General features: G+C 49.8%; 1 protein-coding gene across 1 annotated transcript; it reads left to right on the plus strand.

Moving 5' to 3' along the window:
• Positions 1-8,430: 8,430 nt before the first annotated feature.
• Positions 8,431-11,373, plus strand: FITM2 (fat storage inducing transmembrane protein 2). The gene is made up of 2 exons (XM_054392065.1): positions 8,431-8,603; positions 10,731-11,373. The coding sequence occupies exons 1-2, from the start codon at positions 8,431-8,433 to the stop codon at positions 11,371-11,373; spliced, it is 816 nt and encodes a 271-aa protein (XP_054248040.1).
• Positions 11,374-18,600: the final 7,227 nt, after the last annotated feature.

The following is an 18,600-nucleotide window of genomic DNA, read 5'->3' on the forward strand; positions in this document are numbered from 1 at the left end:
CTGTGCTTGTTAACATCCAGCTGTGGGCTCCTGGCTCAGAGAAAGGGAGGGTGGCATTGCCCCAGGGGCCATGTCCAAGCAGGGAGTGCTGGGCCAGGTTTGGGCAGGGGGCTGAGGAATGAGACCCCTGCATCCTTCTCATCTGGCACTCAGCTGTTCCTAGTTTTTCACCCTTCCCTTTTTCCTGTTTAAGCTGGGATTCTCCTGATGAGAGGAAGTCTGGGAGCACTGATGGATGGTTTGGTGGCTGGGGCTAGCAGCTGGGAGTCCACATCTACCCCTCCACTGGCTGCTGGGGTGGCCCAGCAGAACCCTCTTTCCAAAATCAACACTTTGAACCCCTGCAAGTGGGTTGGGGGGATGTCAGAAACTAGATCAATTGGTGGAAGCATTCCATGATGATATGAGTCTGTGTCTTCTGGCATGGGGGTGCTCACAATGTCCACCATTAAGCCTGTGGCAGCAGGTGGGGGATGCCATGAACAGCTGATGCCCATCTGGACTGACTGGGATGAATGAAGTGGTTATAAAGCAGCAGGGCTGGGAGCAGGACAGGTTTTCTCCCCAGACAAGGAAAGGACTTTTCCTCTGCCTGCTCCAGTGATGGAAAGGATGAGATGTCTCTGGGAGTTTTATGGACCCTGCTAAGGGGAAGCCTCTAGGTCTCCTCACCGCAGGGTTTTGTGTCTCCCCACCTCCCGAAGCAGGTCAGAAAATCAACAAGGCTCCCCTCTGTGCTGCTGAACCCCCTCCAGCCAGCTCACATAGATGACTGCTGAGGTGATGAGGGGAGTTAATTGACTCTGACAAATATTTACCTGCTTTCCTGGCTTTGCAGAAACCTCACTCCAACCCCAGCTTTGAAGTGGAGTTCAAAGCCCCAGCAATGCTGACGTCTTAGGGGGAGAGAGCTGCAAAAATACTGCTGTACAAGGAGGGCACCACGTCTCTTGCCCTCCTTGGAGGGCACTTGGTGCAGCACTGGCATCTTCCACCATCTCATAGGGTCCTGCTCATCTCCCCACGTCAGGGTAAGATCTGCTTTGCCACTTGTTTGGAACCTATGTGAAATAACCAGCCCAAAGAAAAGCCTTTCACCCTTCCCCCCACAGTGAAGTGACAGAAAATGCTTCTTGTGGGTTTTTTGCTAACTTCTAAAGGGTGTCAGCAGACTGGTCTGAGTCACACATCTGTGGTGGGCTCGTGCTTAGAAAACTGCCCTGTCTGAGCTGTGCAAACAAACACTTGTGGAGAGGCTCCTGCATCTCCAGGTGAAGCTGATAAATGCTCTGATTTAGCTAAAGCTCCAGGCTTTGGCTTTCATTTTATTTTTCAGCAAGCTTCAAGCTAAAGGAGGAAAATAAATGTTTATTCTCAGAACTGGTAGAACCCAGGCAGCAGGGGCACAACCTTCATCACTCACCTCCTCCTCGGGATGCTGCTGACACCCCTGAAGCACTGCTGATCGCCCTCCACACCTTCCTTCCCTGTGGTAAGATGCAGGCTGGATCACAGTATTTTGGGAGCTGCTCTGTTCCTGGCAGACTGGGATGTGCCAGTCTGGTCCACTTCATGTCACCAAACTGGGCCAGACCATAATGGACCAGTGGTGGCCCTGCCAACCTCTCGTGCCTGACCGTAAAATATCACAAGAAGCCTTGGAGAACGTACAGAGGTTCTCTAACATTCACTTTGGGCTTCAGTTGCTGTTTGGGATCATGTAACCCTAATGGCAGTGCTCCTTCTGCAGCTGGTGGGACCCTATGGGAAAGCAAAGTGAAAGAAGTGCTCCAGAAATCCTGCAGAAGCTAAAGGGAAGAGCTCTGGATGGGATGAGGTGCTTGTGGCTCTGGGTTTCTGCTCAAGGCAAATTAATTTCTCCACTGCCTTAACCCTGGGGTTGGCTGCCCTGAGCATTGCTCTGCATGCTGCCTTGTCCTTTCCCCTTGCTGTCCTGCCCATCCTGTCTTTTAGATGTCACCCATGCCACAGCCCCCAGGGCCTGGGGTGTCCTCCTTTCTTCTGCTGAAGGCTGAGGTGTGAGGCAGCCTTTGGTGAAGGGTGCAGCAAGGTGAGTAGCTTCAAGTGAAAACCTGAACCAAGGATCTACAGAGCAATCATTTATTGTATTGAAGATCCAAATGAAGGCTGCCATGACCCTGAGAGCAGTGCCCTGCCAGCACACCCTCTTTTGTGGTTATTTTTATCTACAGAGCAGTTCAGCAGTCCCTACAGTCAGGCCAAACTCAAATCCTGATTTCCAGCCAATGCTTGTGTAAGGACACAAGCCATTAAAGCACAGCTGCAATGTTCACTATCTATATTTTTTTTTTATTTTTTATTTTTTTTTTTAGTTTCACACTCAGTATCTGTGACTCTAGATTGGGACTGAAATAGCCACAAGCCGTGGTGTGTGGCTGGCTGTACCACTCACCCAGCCAAAGAAACAGGGCTGTGCACTGTGGTCCCTGCAGCTACTCAACATCAAGTCACTTCCAGAGCTTGCAGCTGAAGCCATGACTGGTTCTTTCCTGCAAACATGAGCTAAAAATGCTCCAGCCAGGTTTGAACTATTCGTATTTCTGACTCTGAATGGACAGACGCTGACCATTCCCTTCCCCTCTTTGATCAGCTCCAGTAAACAGCACTTTCTTCAGCTCAAATAAGAAGGAGGTATTTTGGTACAGCAGCTCAAGGGCCACCCAGCAGAGGGTTTGGGGGAAGTCCTCACCATGGGTTTTGCACAGTGTTTAATCTATGGTTGATAATCACAGAGTCAGAGAATGCGCTGGGTCGGAAGGGGCCTTTAAAGGTCATCTAGTCCACCCCTCAGCACTAAGCAGGGACATCCCCAGCTAGAGCAGGTTGCTCAGAACCCCTTCAAGCCTGACCTGGAATGTCTCCAAGGATGGGGACTTCACCACATCCCTGGGCAGCCACCCTCACAGTAAAGAGCATGCATGTATAGTGGATCACAGGAATTGGCACAACAGGTGGTGTCCTCTCACCCTGCTTCTCCTGCTAAGGGGCTGCTTGATTTGGAGTGTAAGAAGTGGAACTCTTTGACATCTCTGGGAACTCTGCTTATTTTTAAACTCTTCAGACCATTATCCCATCCCTCTGCAACCTCACAACCACCTCTGAAAGTCATGAGGTTTAGGGTGACAGGTTGGACTTGATGATCTTTGAGGTCTCTTCCAGCCTTCTTGATTCTATGAGGAAACGTAGGAAGGAGGAGAACAGAACCTCTCCCATGTCCTGCTCAGGTACAAGGGGTAGAGAGGGGAAGGGACTTGCCTATGGCTGGAGAGGAAGGTGGTCACAGTCACAGACTGAACCCAGCTCCTCAGAGCCCACACTCATCACAGGACCATCCCTGCTGCAAACCAAAGCCTATCATTAGTCTGCTCTGCTGCAGCCTGGCTGTGCAGAGCTAGAAATGTAAATGTTGGGCAGCAGCAGGTATTCATTTGTAGCACTAATAAAGTATGTGCTGTTGAAAACTGAATTGATTCTTTCTTGTGCTTTGCCCCCTAGCCCCAAATATTTTGCTCTTTGGGTATAACCACTAAATAGGCTGAAAATTCCCTGCAGCTCAGACCAGACCCTCCCTATTCATTTGAGGAGAGCTGGAGGGGAAATGTGTGACCTGCAGACATTTTCACATTCAGTCCAGTGATGCTTCAGCCTGTACAAATTCCCTGGGGTTATTTTCCATACCTTTTCCCAAAATTCTTGGGGTTTCAGGACTGGAGAAGCCCTTTCCCATTTGTTTGGGCAGCCACACAGCTGCTGAGTTACCCTGGTCTCCTTTCTGGCTCTCAGCTCAGCATCTCTGCTGTAAATAACCCAGGAACTGCTCACAGGAGCCTGTTTTTGAATTTTCTTTATTTTTTTTCTTGGCCTTGTTTCTGTCCAGACCAGTGACAAGACTGGGGCTGACAGCAGGAACATCTTTCCCCTCAGAGTCAGACAGCAAAGTTCCAGGCCAGTGTGAGGGGATGGCTGCTATGCCCCTGCCCCAGGCAGCACTTCAAAGGCATGGCTGGCAGAAAGAAACACAGCAGAACCTCTCTGGGTTTATCTTTTCTTTACAAGCCCACAGCAAGCAGAGAAGGCTGCAGAGCTCAAAGCACTGAGGCTGAGAGACAGTGTCTCAGCAAAGGGCTAAAACTGTCTTAAACTCCAAGCTGAATCTCCTATTAGGCAGAGAAAATACAGCACCAATTCTGCTTATGCAGCAGCTCTCAGGCAAACACCCCAGGATGCTCAAACTCAAACACAATCAGTCATGGAGATGTGAGCAGCCTTCAGCAAGCAAAACAGAGCAGGGCAGGCTGATGAGGAGTGAGGGCAGGGCCACCACCACCTGCATCCAAAGGGAAGGGCTGGGGCTGCTGGGGCCCTGGGCAGGCTGCTATGGGTGAGCAGGTGCCAGGAGGTGTGGGAATCACCGTGAGGCAGGAGGACAGGCCAGGAAGAGAGGAGGTCTCCCAGGTCCAGCTGGACCTTTGCTGGTGGGTTAACCTAGCACCAAGTGTGCAGACACTGATCAGTGGCTCTGCTGGTCCCACTAGGCAGCATGCTCAGAGGGTCACCAGCACCTCCTCCTAGTGCCCCTGGTGCCCCTGGAGCCCACCTTCCCCGCAGTGCCAGTCAGCCTGGGAGACCCCACCCGAGCCCAAACTCAGGTCAGAAAAGAACCACTGCTTGTGTTTTGCAAAAAGGAATTTGGTAGCTTTTCTCTCCTTCAGGCATTGCTCTTTGGCTGCAACACAGAATTACAGAATCAACCAGGTTGGAAATGCCTTCAGGATCATCAAGTCCAACCTATCACCCAGTACCACAGAGAACTGCACCCAGAACTCTCACAGTTACAAAACCATGGGGTTTTAATTCCTATTCAGCACACTCAGGAGGCTCAGTTTAACTGTTTGAGCTGAGAGTTCAGTCCAAACTTCTTGATCCTGCTCCACAGCAGCCCTCCAAACCTCCAAGCCACTTTACTTTTCAGTGTCTGGTCACTCCCTCGCTAGGGCACCCATGATGCCTGAAGGTTCTGCAGGGCTTTGTTGAAGGGCTGAAGATTTAAACTCCAGTAACTCATCCTGCAGGTAGTTTTAAGGCACAAGCAACTTTTCAGTAATGATCTGGCCTTCTCCTAGCATGCAGCATCTTAGAGTGTGCTTAGCAGGAAGAACTTCTGAGTAGGGGACTTGTGATGTTCATGCTGGAGGCTGTGGCACAGCTGCAGCATGTTGAGTGGCAGCATCATTTTCTCAGCATCATGCAGGACCATCAGCCTGTCTTCCAAAAAGGTTTGAATTTCTCCATGGCTTATTTTAAGCACCCAGAGCTGCCCCAGTCTCCTGAGAAGGCTTCTAAGCTTGTCTCTCCACAGACTGCATACCGAGACTCTGTTCCTCAGTTCTGGGGATCCTCAGTTCTGTGGAAGGTATCCATACCAGTGGCACAGCAGCAAGACGGCCTCCTCTGCACTCACTGTGATTAACAGAATCACCAAAAGGAGGCCAATTAATTTCCTAAGCAACTAAATTATTTAAAATAATTACAGCAGAGTGTTTTCTCTTTTGTTCCAATGAACAGCGAAATTCGTAACACAAGAGGAACTCTATGGCCAGGAAAGATCTCCCTCAAACCTGCTGCAGCTCAGGAGTGAGGATGCTCTCCACTCTTCCCAGGCATGTTGGGTCTTACTTCAAACCTCTGCTCTGCAGCTGGGATCTTCACAGTCCAAATAAGTGCCCTAAGCTCTAGGTGGCTGAGACTGCAGGGACAAGGCTCACCAACCAATCTTCAGCTCTGAAACTGCTTCTACATCCCCTAATGAATCTGGTCCCACAGAGTTTAGAGGCAAAATGTGATTTCTTCATGATGGAGAAACAGAGTGTTGAGGGCTTTGCTTCAAATTAAACCACAAACATATACAAACAAAACACCACCAATTTTTTAATTGAATCATCTCCAAATTTCAGCTTAAATCAGGCATTGGTATGGTGAAGTTAAGGGAAAATATATGAAGAAAGGGAAAGACACCCACCTCTGATATATCTGACAAATTGATTCTGTTTCATATGGTTTTTAGCTGCCACAGGTGGACCAGATCTCTGTGAGAGCTCTTTGAGAACCTTCTGCAGTCCCCCTAGAACAAACCCTATTCCCTGTTCATGAACAAAAGCCTTTTCTGCAGCTTTGAAAGACCTAAATTCCACTTCTCTGATTCTTTACAGAAGAGCAGTGGGCTCCTCAGAAGGACTGTTGGCTTTGGCTGGTGCACAGGGCAGCAAATACATGGCCCAAAAGCAGAGATTTACTCTGAATCTGCAGGACACCTGGACCCAGCTGAGCTGTGCTCACTGCTCTTGTGAGAATCCATGATTTACAGAGATAATCCTCAGACATTTCAAGCTGGGCTGAAGATAGACACATTTCCAGCCCATGCCATCAACTCCATTCATCTGGAACAGGTGCCAAGCTTATGAAATCCTCCTGCTGTGTGGTAGACTCCACAGCATGCTTCATTAGCGACCAGCCGAGCAGCTCACCACCTCCAGCTTGCAGGCATTGCAAACAGTCTGGAGATCAGAGACCCAAACCTGGGAAGCAAAGGAGGCAAGGTTTCAAAGGCAGAGGGGATTTAGCCAGACAATGCCAGCCTCTGTCAAACCTGCTCCCAGCCCCTCTCATCCTCACTCATCTGAGTGCACACAGCTGTCTGTCTTCTCTAATTCAGGGCTGCAATGCTTGTGGCTGGAAGTGCTAGACGTGGCTGTGGCAGGCTGATTAAAAACAACATCTAATAAATTGCCAAATGCCATTTACCCTGGATAACCTCCTTAGCTGAAACTCTCTGTATCTGCTGGGGCTGCTTTGATGTGTCCTCCTGCTCTTTCAGCCCAGATGTTGTCATAGATTTGCTGACGGTGACTGCAGCCCAGCTTTGAAATGCGCTCTGGCAGGAGACACTTTCCCATCCTGTCTCAGATGGGATCTGCTGTTTTTCTCCCCTCTCACATTTTTCTTACTGAGGCCGTTGGGATGAATAAAGGCTCTTTGTTCATGCAGCCTGCTTGCTGAAGCTTTTATTTTTCACAAACTAAGCCGAAATGGCAGCAGCAGCACTTCAATAGATGAGATGGGTCTTAAACACCAGGGTGATGGCCAGCACTTGAACACCACTTTCAGCTGCAAACATGGACAATGAAAAAGGTGTGGGAACCTTAGGAGCCCCAGAAACACTTTCTTCCTCTATCTTAAGCCTAATTAAAATTAAAATTAAAAAAACAACAAAAAACAAACAACAAACAAACAAAACAAAACAAAACCAAAAAACAAAACCCCAAAACTCTACTGAGTGAGGAAATTCTCCAGTTTTCTCTTGAATGTGATGGTCAGATGCACTTAGAGAGTAGCAGTGGATGCTCACTTATAGCATGACAGAAAACAGCCTCAGTTTGTGCCAGGGAAGGCTTAGATTGGATATTAGGAAAAATGTCTTTGGAATGGTTGTCAACCCCTGAACAGGCTGCCTAGGGAAGTTCTGCAGTCACCATGCCTGGAGGGATTTGGAAGATATGTAAATGTGGTGCTGAGGGACATGGTTTAGTGTAGACTTGGTAGTGTTAGGACCATAGAACACAAGATTGGAAGGGACCTCAGGGATCATTTGGTCCAATCTTCGTTGGCGACAGCATGGTCTAGATAGGAGAAACTTCTTCACTGAATGGGTTCTCAAAAACTGGAACAAGCTCCCCAGAGAGGTGGCTGAATCCCCATCCCTGGAGATGTTTCAAAGCTGCAGAGCTGTGATGCTGAGGTCCACAGGTTAGCTCCAGCCTTGGCAGTCCTAAGAGAACGGTGGGACTGGGTCTGAAAGGGCTTTTCCAACGAGAAGAGTCCTGTGAGGGGCACCCTGTCCGGCTAAAGAGTCCAACACTGGGACTCTGCGACTTCTCCGGGTGACATTCCCCTGGCTGCTTGCTCTTGTGCAAAACTTCCCCGGTGTGTGCAGTCGGCATCTCCCCAGAGTAACCTGCACCCATTCCCCATCCCTTAGCATGCACTCCCCGCAGGGAGGGAGTCTCCAACCTCCTCTGGAGTCACACTGTGGGTGATGAGGAGGTGTCCCCTAACCTCAGCGACACGTGAGTTTCTGTCACACGGCCACGTATGGGCTAGCAGGGTGCCGGATCCCCGCTTCCGTACGGACCCACTCCTGTCTCGGTGCCACTCCCGGCGCAGCGCTGTAGGGGCCGGAGCGGCGACACTACGCGTGCGCGCAGCCCGCTCCGGGACCCGTTTCCAGCTCGGCGGGCGCCGCCAGGGGGCGCTGGAGCGGTGCGGCTGCAGGAGCGTCGGGCGCGCGGGCCGTGACGCGATACGGCGGCCGAGCGCCGGCAGCAGGGAGAGATGGAGCGGCTGGAACGCTGCGGGCGGTGGTTGCGGGCCAGGCTGGCTAGCGGGCAGGTGCGCCGCCGCCTGCCCTGGCTGCTGCTCGCCATCGTCCTCGTCGGGTCCGCCCTCAAAGACAATGACTTGGTGCCCGAGACGCCCATGCAGAACAAGCGCAACCCGCTCAACGTGTGAGGAGAGGCGGGGGGAAGCGGGGCGGTGGAGGGGGCGCAAGCCCTGTGGGTCGGGCTGGGGGGAGCCTGTGGGACGGGGGACACTCGGCCTTAACCGGAGCGGGGGCTGTGCTCTGGCCCCCTGTCCTCTCCTGGGGCGGGGGATCTGCCCCGAGGGGCTAGGGAGGTGACACGGGGGTGGGGGGAGAACAGAGGGCTGGAGGCACCCACCTGCGGCCTGTGTGGGCCCTGACGGGGGTAGGGGAGGCAGAGAGGCCTCGGGTCTCAGCTGAAGGTGGCTGTAGCGGGTCTGAGTGACTCAGGCTGGTCCCAGCGCCAGGGGGGTGTAGGGGTGACGCTAGTGAGGAGTCAGACACTGTGTGCTGGTCTGTGGGGTGGTGGAGATGATGATTTCTGTTAGATTTCCTGCTCCTAATGTCTGGTATGGTCTACAGGACTGTCAGGTAACTGTACAGGTGGAGTTTCTTACTCTGTTGGATTTTTTTTTTTTTAAGAGGAATAGAAGGATTATTTTTTCTTTTAACTCCCTGGTAATTCCTCGTATTTGAGTAAACTGATAGTCACTGAACTGGCCTAAAAGCAAGCTGAAGAAATTGAGTTTTTGATCACCTCTTCTAAAAATAGAGTTGCTGCTATCCTTTCCAAGTACTTAGGAGTGATTTTAGTGGCTTAGTCATAACCTTTGAACGTTTTGAAGGGTGTGAGGAAGGCGATGGACTGGGCCAGGACACGTGTGCTTCACCTGCTAGGGGTCAGAAAGCACAGCTCCTGTTTTGCCCTGGTGATGTGGGGAATTTTGTACCTTATTGATTCCAGTGTGTCATTTGGTGACGTGTGGGAGAGGAGCTGATTTTAGTGTGATTGAGAAGGACTGGCAGGAGCACCTAGTGAAACTGATCATGCAGTAAAAAAACATTACTGCAATTCAATTTTCTCCCTTCAAACAGAGGAAGGTTCACTGTACTGACAAGTCCTGAAACATTTTTTTCCCCACAGATTATTCATCTGCTGACTTGCTGGCAGCAGTTCTGCCAATAGTCTCTTTTTCTTTGAACTGTCTGAGTAAAATGGGGATTTTCTTTTCAATTACTGTTCCATGGTGGCAGCTGTAGTTGCCATGCAGATGCCATTCCTTCTATAAATGAAGGATTCCTCAATTGTTGGGCAAGGCCCTGAGAGGTTTTGTTAGAGTCTTAATGAAGGTACAGCATTCTGTGCCTACTTGGGTCTGTTTGCAGTGCTGAGGTGACGATGAAGTGATGACTGTGTGCCAGCACACAGCTGAATTTCAGCTCGGCCACAGACCAGAGTTCTGCTTTCTCTGTCTTTTGAATTGGAGTATTGGGTAACAAGAGGGCTGCACAGTTCCCCTCTCATACCAGCTGATGTGAAGCAAGCTTTGTTGGAAGGTGCTAGCAGGAGAAAACAAGATCATAGACTGTGGTCTCCTTAACACATTAATAAATTCACTTGCACAAGCTCCACTGCCATATTGGAAATGAGAAGTAGTGGATTGAGAGGTGGAAGGGTGTGTGTCTGCCAAAGGAAAGCACTCATTGATAAGGGACAGCAGAGGAGCAAACATGGTGCTGCTTCATTCATTTTGTGAGGTAGTGAGGGAGGAGAAGCTTCCTGGGCTGAGCAGGGAACAGTCAGCCCTTCTGGCTACCTTATTCAGTGCTGAGAGGTTGAGGTTGTGAAGGGTCTTTGAAAGCCAAGATATTTGGGATGGAGGAGGAGAGTCAGAGAAAGGGTTACTGTGGCCAGGGTGGCAAGCTAAAAATAAATCCTTTGCAGCTGCATTTAGAGTAGGGCAGAGTGGAGCAGGTTTGTAGGGTAAAAGGGATTGCAAAACTGAACTGCAGATTGTGACAAGTCTGAACAAGGGCTCTGGGTCTGAGGGGGACAGCTGAGGGACCTGGCTGAGGAAGTGTTCAGGTGTAGGGCCTGAGAGAACAGTGGGGAGAGGGCTGATTTCAGCTGTGCTTTACTTTGAGGGTAGGGCACAAGTATCTAATTCAGATGGCTTTGAACACTGACACCGAAAAGACCCCTCCTGAAGCTGTACCATGTCCCACAGCTCCTCAGAAGTTTCACGCTTCTCTCTTGGCTTTCCTCTGGCAGGTATTTTGTGAAGGTGGCTTGGGCATGGACCTTGTGGCTTCTGCTTCCCTTCATGACAGTCACCACCTACCAGTTTGCCAAGAGCAAGTTCCGTTATGGTCCCACCAAGAGCATTTTGCTGGTGCTGCGGCGCCTGAGTGCCCTGCTGGTGGGCACTGCCATCTGGTACGTCTGCACTGGGCTCTTCCTCTACATTGAGAACCTCACAGGCTCATGCTCCATCCCGGGTGGGGGCAGTGAGCTCCACCAGCCGCCCACCACCAAGCAGGAGTGCCACCGGGGCAGCGGCATCTGGATCGGCTTCGACATCTCAGGCCACTGCTTCCTGCTCTCCTACTGCGCCCTGCTGATCATGGAGGAGGTGGCGGTGCTGGAGGGCCTGGCCACAGAGCAGAACTCCAAGCTGCGGGTTGTCATTGATGGCCTCTTTGTTTCCCTGTGCCTCCTCACTGTGATCTGGGTGTTCATGTTCCTCTGCACTGCCCTTTATTTCCATGACTTCAGTCAGAAGCTGCTGGGTGTGCTGATAGGTCTGGCAGCTTGGTATGGGACGTACAGGTTTTGGTACTTGAAACCCTTTTCTCCTGGACTGCCTCTTCCAAATGTTCCTCTGAGTTCCAAGAAATACAGCTACAGCAGATAAAACCAGTTCTGGCAGGGATGGATTTTGCTTTCAGCACTGGAATAGTTGATTGTAGGATGGTTACTGTATCCCCTCTGTACGGTACGAGGTGCTGGGCTGGAGGAACCCAAATTGTAGTCGCCACTGGCCGACAAGTGGCAGTGAGCTTCTGCCTTGGGAGAAAAAAATGGCTGCTGGAAGAGATCTGCTCTTGGTTAGGAGCTGCTGGCTGCCCTGCTCGGCAAAGAACTCAGAGCTTGGATCTGTTCCTCTTGCTAATGAATGGAGGAGCAGGTCCAAGGCTGACAGAGACCTTTGCATTGGTGTCAGATTAATTCTCCCTCTTTCCGTTTGGTTTATTTCTGTCTAATTATCACAGGTGATCCAAACCTGGGTTTTAATGCTCCTATTTGTTGCCTTATGGGGCGCACTGACAGTGATGGTGCTGCTGAGTGTTGTGGAAGCATCAGCAGTGTGCAGGACTGCTGTGAGACTGCAACAGCTCAACCTAACTACACTAATTTGCCACAATGCTGCTTAGCTGTCTGCACCTTCTGCAGCAGGGTACCTTGAAGTGGAGTGTCTGAAGCAGACTGACTAAATCCCTGCCTGCCTTTGAAAAGGAAACTCTTGAAAACCAAGCCTTAACTTTCTCCTTAGGGGAAGTGTCTGTAAGAACATTTTGGTCATTTTATTCTTAACAGGAAAAAAACCCAAACCCCTTTCAATGTTGCTAAAAGCTTTGGTATGAGAACTGGGGGTTAATTTTTTTTTTTTAATCCTGAGAGTTGCAGCCTTTGCAACAGGGAGCACTTTGTGCTCTGATCCTGATGTGGTGTTAAAGCCACATAGCTTGAGCTGCTCTTTCCCCAGCAGCCTGCTTGGTAATGGGTGAGACACCTTGTTTGGCCTAGGAGCTGCAAGCATTGTGCTTGAAGCAATATTTATTCTTGCTTAGCCAGCAGTATCAATAAGCTGCTTAATTTTGATTGCACATAAAGCTGTGTGGCCACTTTGGATGTGGCTGAAAACCCACTCCTGATTAGAACACTACTAGTAAGTAATGAATAGCAGTAAGGTAGGATGGGTTTACCTATCATACCAATCAGACATTTAACATAGTTTTTATCTCAAAAAGCCTTTTATTGTTTCATAGAGGCTTGTTTATGCCCCAACTGCACAAAGCTCGTTTGGCAGTCATAGTGAGGAGCAAGGCAGCCAGAAGGGGCTGTGGGCAGGGATGTGGACAGTGTCTGCTCCTCTGGCCGTCAGCAGATGGCCTCTGGCTGGAGCCTCTGACTCCAAAGGGATTGTTCTGCTGAGTGCAGGGAATGATGCACCACAGCCTAATCTCACTGCGTTTCCTTTTGCTATCTCAACAGCTCTCTTCCAGCAAGAGAGCAGCAGCATTTACAATAAACGCAGCAGTGTTAGTTCCACCCTGTGGCCTGCCTCTGAGGAGAGCTGAATTCACCTGAGTACCTGCTGAATTCAGTGGCAAGTGTTCTGTGTTCTGGGGAAGCAGAGATCACCTCTCTGAAGGAAGCGGTTTCAGCAGGTTCTGTGTTTTCTGCTCCTCCTTTTGTTTTTGTGTTAAACTGCCTTTTGAGCTGACTCTTTAGAAAGCTTGCACTGATTAACTCATATTGGGTTTAACTCAATCTGTTTGAACAATGCAAATTCCTTTGCAGACTTCTTTTGATGTAATGTAAGCCTGCTCCCAACAGAGTTAAGCTAAAGCAGAAGCCACCTTCACCATGAAAAAGGATTAAATACCCAGAGGGTTTTCTGGTTAATTTCATTACATGTAAATGTCTCTTTATGTAACTGCTGCACAGACACAGCCTTGGACCAGGAAGGAGTATTTATTGAAACCAGCTGATTGCTGATGTTCAGCTCCACAGGTATTTTGTGCAGTCACTACGTGTATCTCTCTCTCCACTCCTCAGCAGTGTCCTTTTGATTATGGAAGTCATGTGGCATGTGATTATTTGCAGAGCTTTTATTTAAACAATGAAAGAAAAGTACTGGGAAACTTTTGTGTTTGTGTCATTGAGAATCTCTTCCTGACGTCTAAAGGGATGCTGCTGCTCTTCATTTCCTGGGATGTTCCAGCCTCCTGGTGCTCCCGTGACTACTGAGATGGGAACAGAGTGACACTGATCATTCTGCAGTGTGTGAAGGGGTTAATGCAGCCCAGGTTCTCCAAAGTGCAGGGCATTGGAAGAAACAAACCAAAGCCATGCCTGACAAAAAAACAGTTTCCTGCTGTGTAGCTGTACCCAAGGCAGTTCATTTTCTAGACATGGACAGGTAGCAGAGTGGCAGCCTGATCCTTGAAATAGATGGGAAAACCCCTGCAGGCTGCAGCAGTGCCTCTGAGTTTGGAGATCTTGGTGCTCGTGTCATTCTTGGTACCCAGGGACCATGTGCCAGCTGTGGGCTTCAAATTCCCTTCTGCTCCAGACCTTTGAGCATTTGGGCTGTGTTTCAGAGCAGGTCTTTGCTTCCTTGCAGTTTAACTGAAAACTGACGTTGCAGATTTTCTGTTTATGCATTTGCCGTCACTGTTACCTGACTGACTTCCCTCTCCCAGATGCACTTTGCTCATGAGAATAAAAAAGCTTCTCTGCAACAGATTTGTAGCCAAAGTGCTGCAGGTGGCCAGATGTGATGGCCTGTGCCAAGGCACAAATCAGCTGGCAGCAGGCATGAATTTGTCCCAAGCTGTTTAAAAAGTGTAACATTTTAAAGATAAATTTTCCTGTTTTGTAGTGAATTCATAGAATGGTCTGGGTTGGAAGGGACCTCTGAAGGTCATTCAGTCCAACCTCTTCCGCAGTCAGCAGGGGCATCCTCAACTAGATCAGGCTGCCCACAGCCCTTTCGAGCCCCACGAAGGCAGCAGCTGTAATCATAACAAACTTTGCCTTTCACTGTTTGCTTTTCTGCATTAAAGTGTTCCTGCAGTTCCTCTAGAGCCATCTTTCTGTGTCTGGGGAATTTTCTGTCTCTAGCTCCTTCCTGGCATATTCCTTCTTTCAGTGTCTGTTTGCTCGTCCCTCAGTGCCATGTTTGTGCAGCCTGTCCTGTGTGCTCTGTGTCACAGCACGTTCGTAGGGGCAGCTTTGACACAATTGATGGGGCTGGGGCAGGGCTCAGTGCTTTAAGCATTTTCCTCTGCAGGGGCCAGCAGGGATGAGACTCTAAGCTGGAACACCCTGGGAAGATTAACTGGATTAGGACTCGTTTCACTCTTCACTTACCTGGGACTCCTCCAAAAGTTTGCGTCACTGAAGGCAAGACAGGAAAGTTCAGATCTTCTGTAAGAGCTCTGAGCAGCCCAGACTTGAACGTGTCTGAGCCTTTGATTCTTCCTTAAAGTCTCTGGCTGAAGCAGATTTGTCCCATGCATACTTCCCTGCTCAGCAGTGTTCTTGGATTGCCAGTTTCTTTCTGTGTGCTGAAACCTGGGTTGGGGAGTGGCTGCAGAAGTCACCCTCTGGAGTGTTAGGCTCTGTGGCCATTAATGGCCAAGGGACAGACACCCAGTTCTGCACTGCAGGGGCTGCTGTGGTAGGCTAAATGCTTGGGAGAAGGGTGAGCACAGGTCTGTGGTCACTCCTTACAGGGAAGCCATACCTGGGTTTTCCCATTGTAGCTCAGAGTAGATGCCTGCATCTCTGAAGTCAGCCTTTTGTATCACTTTGCTCAGCTTGTCTTTCTCTCTGCTCACTCAGAAGCCTTCTTCCTGACATTATTACTTTTCATAGTTCCCTCATGCCTCCTGGAGCACAGATTAGTAATAAATGCTCTTTACCTCTGCCAGGTGCTTGCTCCCTCTGTGTAATTCTCCCTTCTTTTACGTATTTCACCAAATCCTAAGATGGAAGTAATTAATTCTAGCAAAGAAAGGCTGTTGGGACTCTGAGCTCCTAACTAAGGAGCTGGTTAAAAGGGGCTGGTCTGTCTGTGGGGTGTGTGCCGGGACAGAAGGCCATGCTCAGTGATGCCCTGATGTGCTGGAATTGAGAGCCATGCCCTGCTCAGAACCATACCCTGCTCAGTTGCCCTCTTCCTGACCCTGCTGTGTCCAGCAGTTGTGCCATGTCTCCCCAGTGGTACAAGGCTGGATAAAGGAAAGCATGGAACAAAAGAAAATGCAAATTGAGATTGGTTTTGTCTCATGTCTCTGAAGCCTTTTCCCATGTCCAGTCTGGGTCTGCTGTGCAGTTTTAGGTTGTGTGTTCCCCCAGTCGTGTCATTTGGTGGGGTTAACCTGTGGGAAATGTGGTTGCTGTCAGAGCAGGCAGCAGGCCTCAGTGTGATACCAGCTCTCTGCTGAAATGTCTGCCCTGAATGCTGCTCTGGCTGTTCTGTGGGGAGAGGAGCAGTGCTGAGAGGTTACACGTGGTGTGCCTGTCAGTGGCAGCTTTACATCATGACTCACTGCTGGAGAAAATTCAGTTCAATAGCTTCTGCGTCAAAATAGCTGTCTCTGGTGGAGAGAGCCCTGCAAAGCTGATGGCAAGTGAAGATGCAAAGCCTGGTGAGCCTTGCAGCCAGAGGGGTGAACTGTTGCACCCAAGCCCACTGGGATGGTGCCAGTGCAGAATGGCTCTCAGGAGCTGCCCTCTGTTCTTGCTGACAGTGGAAGCAAAGACAGGTTTCATGTGTGCTTGCTCTTAGACGCAGCCTAGCCCACAGCTCTCCCAGCATTGTGCACTCTTCCTCCAGCTTTGCCAGAGCCTGACCTAACTGGGTTGGGGTTCAGAAGAATGGCAGTGACAGAGCTGTGAGGGGTTTAGGAAGGTTTTGTTGTCTCTTGCGATTTGGAAGTTAAGAAACAAAACTATACCAAGGTGGATTTGGGGCTTGTTTTGGGTTGGTTTGTGGGGATTTTTTTTTTGTTTATTTTGGGTTGTTCTTTTTTTCTGCTTGTGGCCAAGAATCCTCCCTCCCAGTTGCTGTTCTGCTGTTGGCTGCAAGGGCATGGAATGAAGATAAATTGCTTTTGGTAATCACAAGTAGAAGAGCATTCCAGCTCACCGTGCAGGGCATGGCTGGCATGACCTTGTGCTGCAGAGAGCGTGGGGAAGCAGCACTGAGCAGAGTGCTCAGCTCCATGCCCAGCAGTGTCTGCAACCCTCAGAGCTGGTTGCACCCTGTTCTGGTTGCAGAGCAGCTTTATTTGGGTAACTCCTGCAGCTAAAAAGGATTTAGGTCACAGGAGAGATGCGGTGCTGGTAGAAAAGGGCTGAGGCAGGAGGCAGGGAAGGTGGGGGTGGAGGTGTTATTTTGAGTGAAGGATTTTTAGCAAGGCTTTGTCTCCTCCATTCCTTGGCTATTCCCTCTCAGATGCTGGGATGGGAGGTGCTGTGTCCACTGGTGCAGAGCTTCACAACCCACGGGCTCCTGACAACAGAAATGGCTCTGAAGATGGTCCCCAGCTGTCTGCAGGAGGAGACTGAAATCAGGGGAGGCCAGGGGACAGAAAAAGGGTAGGACAGCAGAGACTGGTAAAGAAAAGAAGAGCTGGAAGTAGGTTGCTGTGCAGAGGAAAGAGACAAAGAGGAAGAAAAAACTCCAGTGAGCTCCTGAGGACTGGATGGAGGTTGGTCCTGTGCTCATCAATGCTCTTCAGCATGAGAGCCTCATGGGGACAGAAATAATCTGCTGGGCAACAGCCTCTGCTGGCTGCAGGGCCAGCCTTGGCCTGCATTGCTGCTGGCTGCAGGGTGAGCTTTGGCCTGCAGCACTCAGGTTGCTGCAGCTGCAGTAATTGACAGCTGTGTCCTGATAAAGCAGTTCCTCAGCAGTTCCAAACCTGTCCCGGTCTTGGGACTGTGCGGAGCCGCCGGTGGTGCGGGATGGCAGCGGGTAAGCCTCACCAAAATGGCGCCGGCCTCACCAGGATGGCGCCACCCTCACCAAGATGGTGCTGGCCGCTTTAAAATGGCGAGAGCTGTGCCACCCCAGCCTCCAGGTTTCCTGGTGTTGGAGAATGGCTTAAATCAAATCACAGGGATACAAGTCTATTGAACAATTAATTTAGCAAAATGTGTAGGCCGCACTCCATCTTGTTGTTTACTGCTCACAGTTAGTAGATACGCTGAAGCTGCAAGGTCACTATGCTTGCAGCTGTCTTGCAAGGTTCCAAAACAAAGAACTAGTTAGAAAGAAGTCTGTGAAATAGCACGTAGACCTAACTGCAAGTAGGCTGGATATTATAATGTAGTTCTTAACCTGAAGCCAATTATCTTATGACATTTGTGCATATTAACCTTAGCTGTACCAATAGAATAATGACATCTGTGCCTATTTTTGCTGAGATCTTATATAAGCTGTGTATTTGAACAATACAGTTAAAGCTTGCTTATCAATCACATTGATTGCCGCTTGTCTTCCCTCGCGTTTCACCAGTAAATCAGATTGATTTCTGCCCGTCTCCCTCGCGTTCGACAACAAATGGCGCCCGAACAGGGACCCTCGGAGACCTTCAGGCTGTTCCGGTGATACTGCGAGTCCCGGGAAGGAGGTGTCGATTAGCAGCAGTCGACAGGCAGAAGTGCGACTCATCGCTGGCAAAGGGAGTTCGTACCGTGCCTAGGCCAGACCTTCGGGAAAGGCTCGCCATACGGGCAAGGGCTGCCGGCTCTCGGGTTCAAGGCTGCACTAAGGTAAAGATATCCGCAGGTCTTAGACTGCTTAAGGAACTGATATCTAGGTAATATATCTGGCCAGATAAGTTTTCGAGAGCAAAGTAGCCCTTAGTTTACTCAGCAGTTTCCTTGAGGAACTTTAGAAACAAAAAGACTTACAAGTTTCCTTGAGAAACGAAAAGCAGAGGATGTGGACTTAAAGAAGCACCCTGAACGTTTGATACAGTTTGGTCCTTTGTGGGTTACAAGCAAGTGGACTCGTCCGGTGCATCTCCCTACTCAAGTGACACAAGACAATGAAGATTCCTTTGCTTTTGATGATGCCCCTGACGGGTTTGGCAATTACATCGATAGATCCAAGGACTAATATGTGGATCCCGTGGGCTAACCAAATTTGGATTTCTGTTTAAGTCTGCAGTCTGCTGTGGAACCTTTTAAAACATATTTGGTACCTATTTCTTTGGGTGCATACGGAGCACAATGGACCTCTGAGGGCTTGCAGCGTGGAACTCATCTCTCCAGGAAGTGAGGTGAGCTGTGGGAAACTGAAATAGGGAATCAGGAGTCGTCCCCAGACAGAGACATG

Source organism: Indicator indicator, chromosome 24 (assembly GCF_027791375.1).
Source record: "Indicator indicator isolate 239-I01 chromosome 24, UM_Iind_1.1, whole genome shotgun sequence".
Lineage (NCBI taxonomy): Eukaryota > Metazoa > Chordata > Aves > Piciformes > Indicatoridae > Indicator > Indicator indicator.

Bases quoted from the DNA above. Each gene is read 5' to 3' on its own strand.
- FITM2 (XM_054392065.1), top strand. From the start codon at position 8,431: ATGGAGCGGCTGGAACGCTGCGGGCGGTGGTTGCGGGCCAGGCTGGCT. The intron at 8,604-10,730 runs GTGAGGAGAGGC...TTCCTCTGGCAG, and splicing joins AAGCGCAACCCGCTCAACGT to GTATTTTGTGAAGGTGGCTT.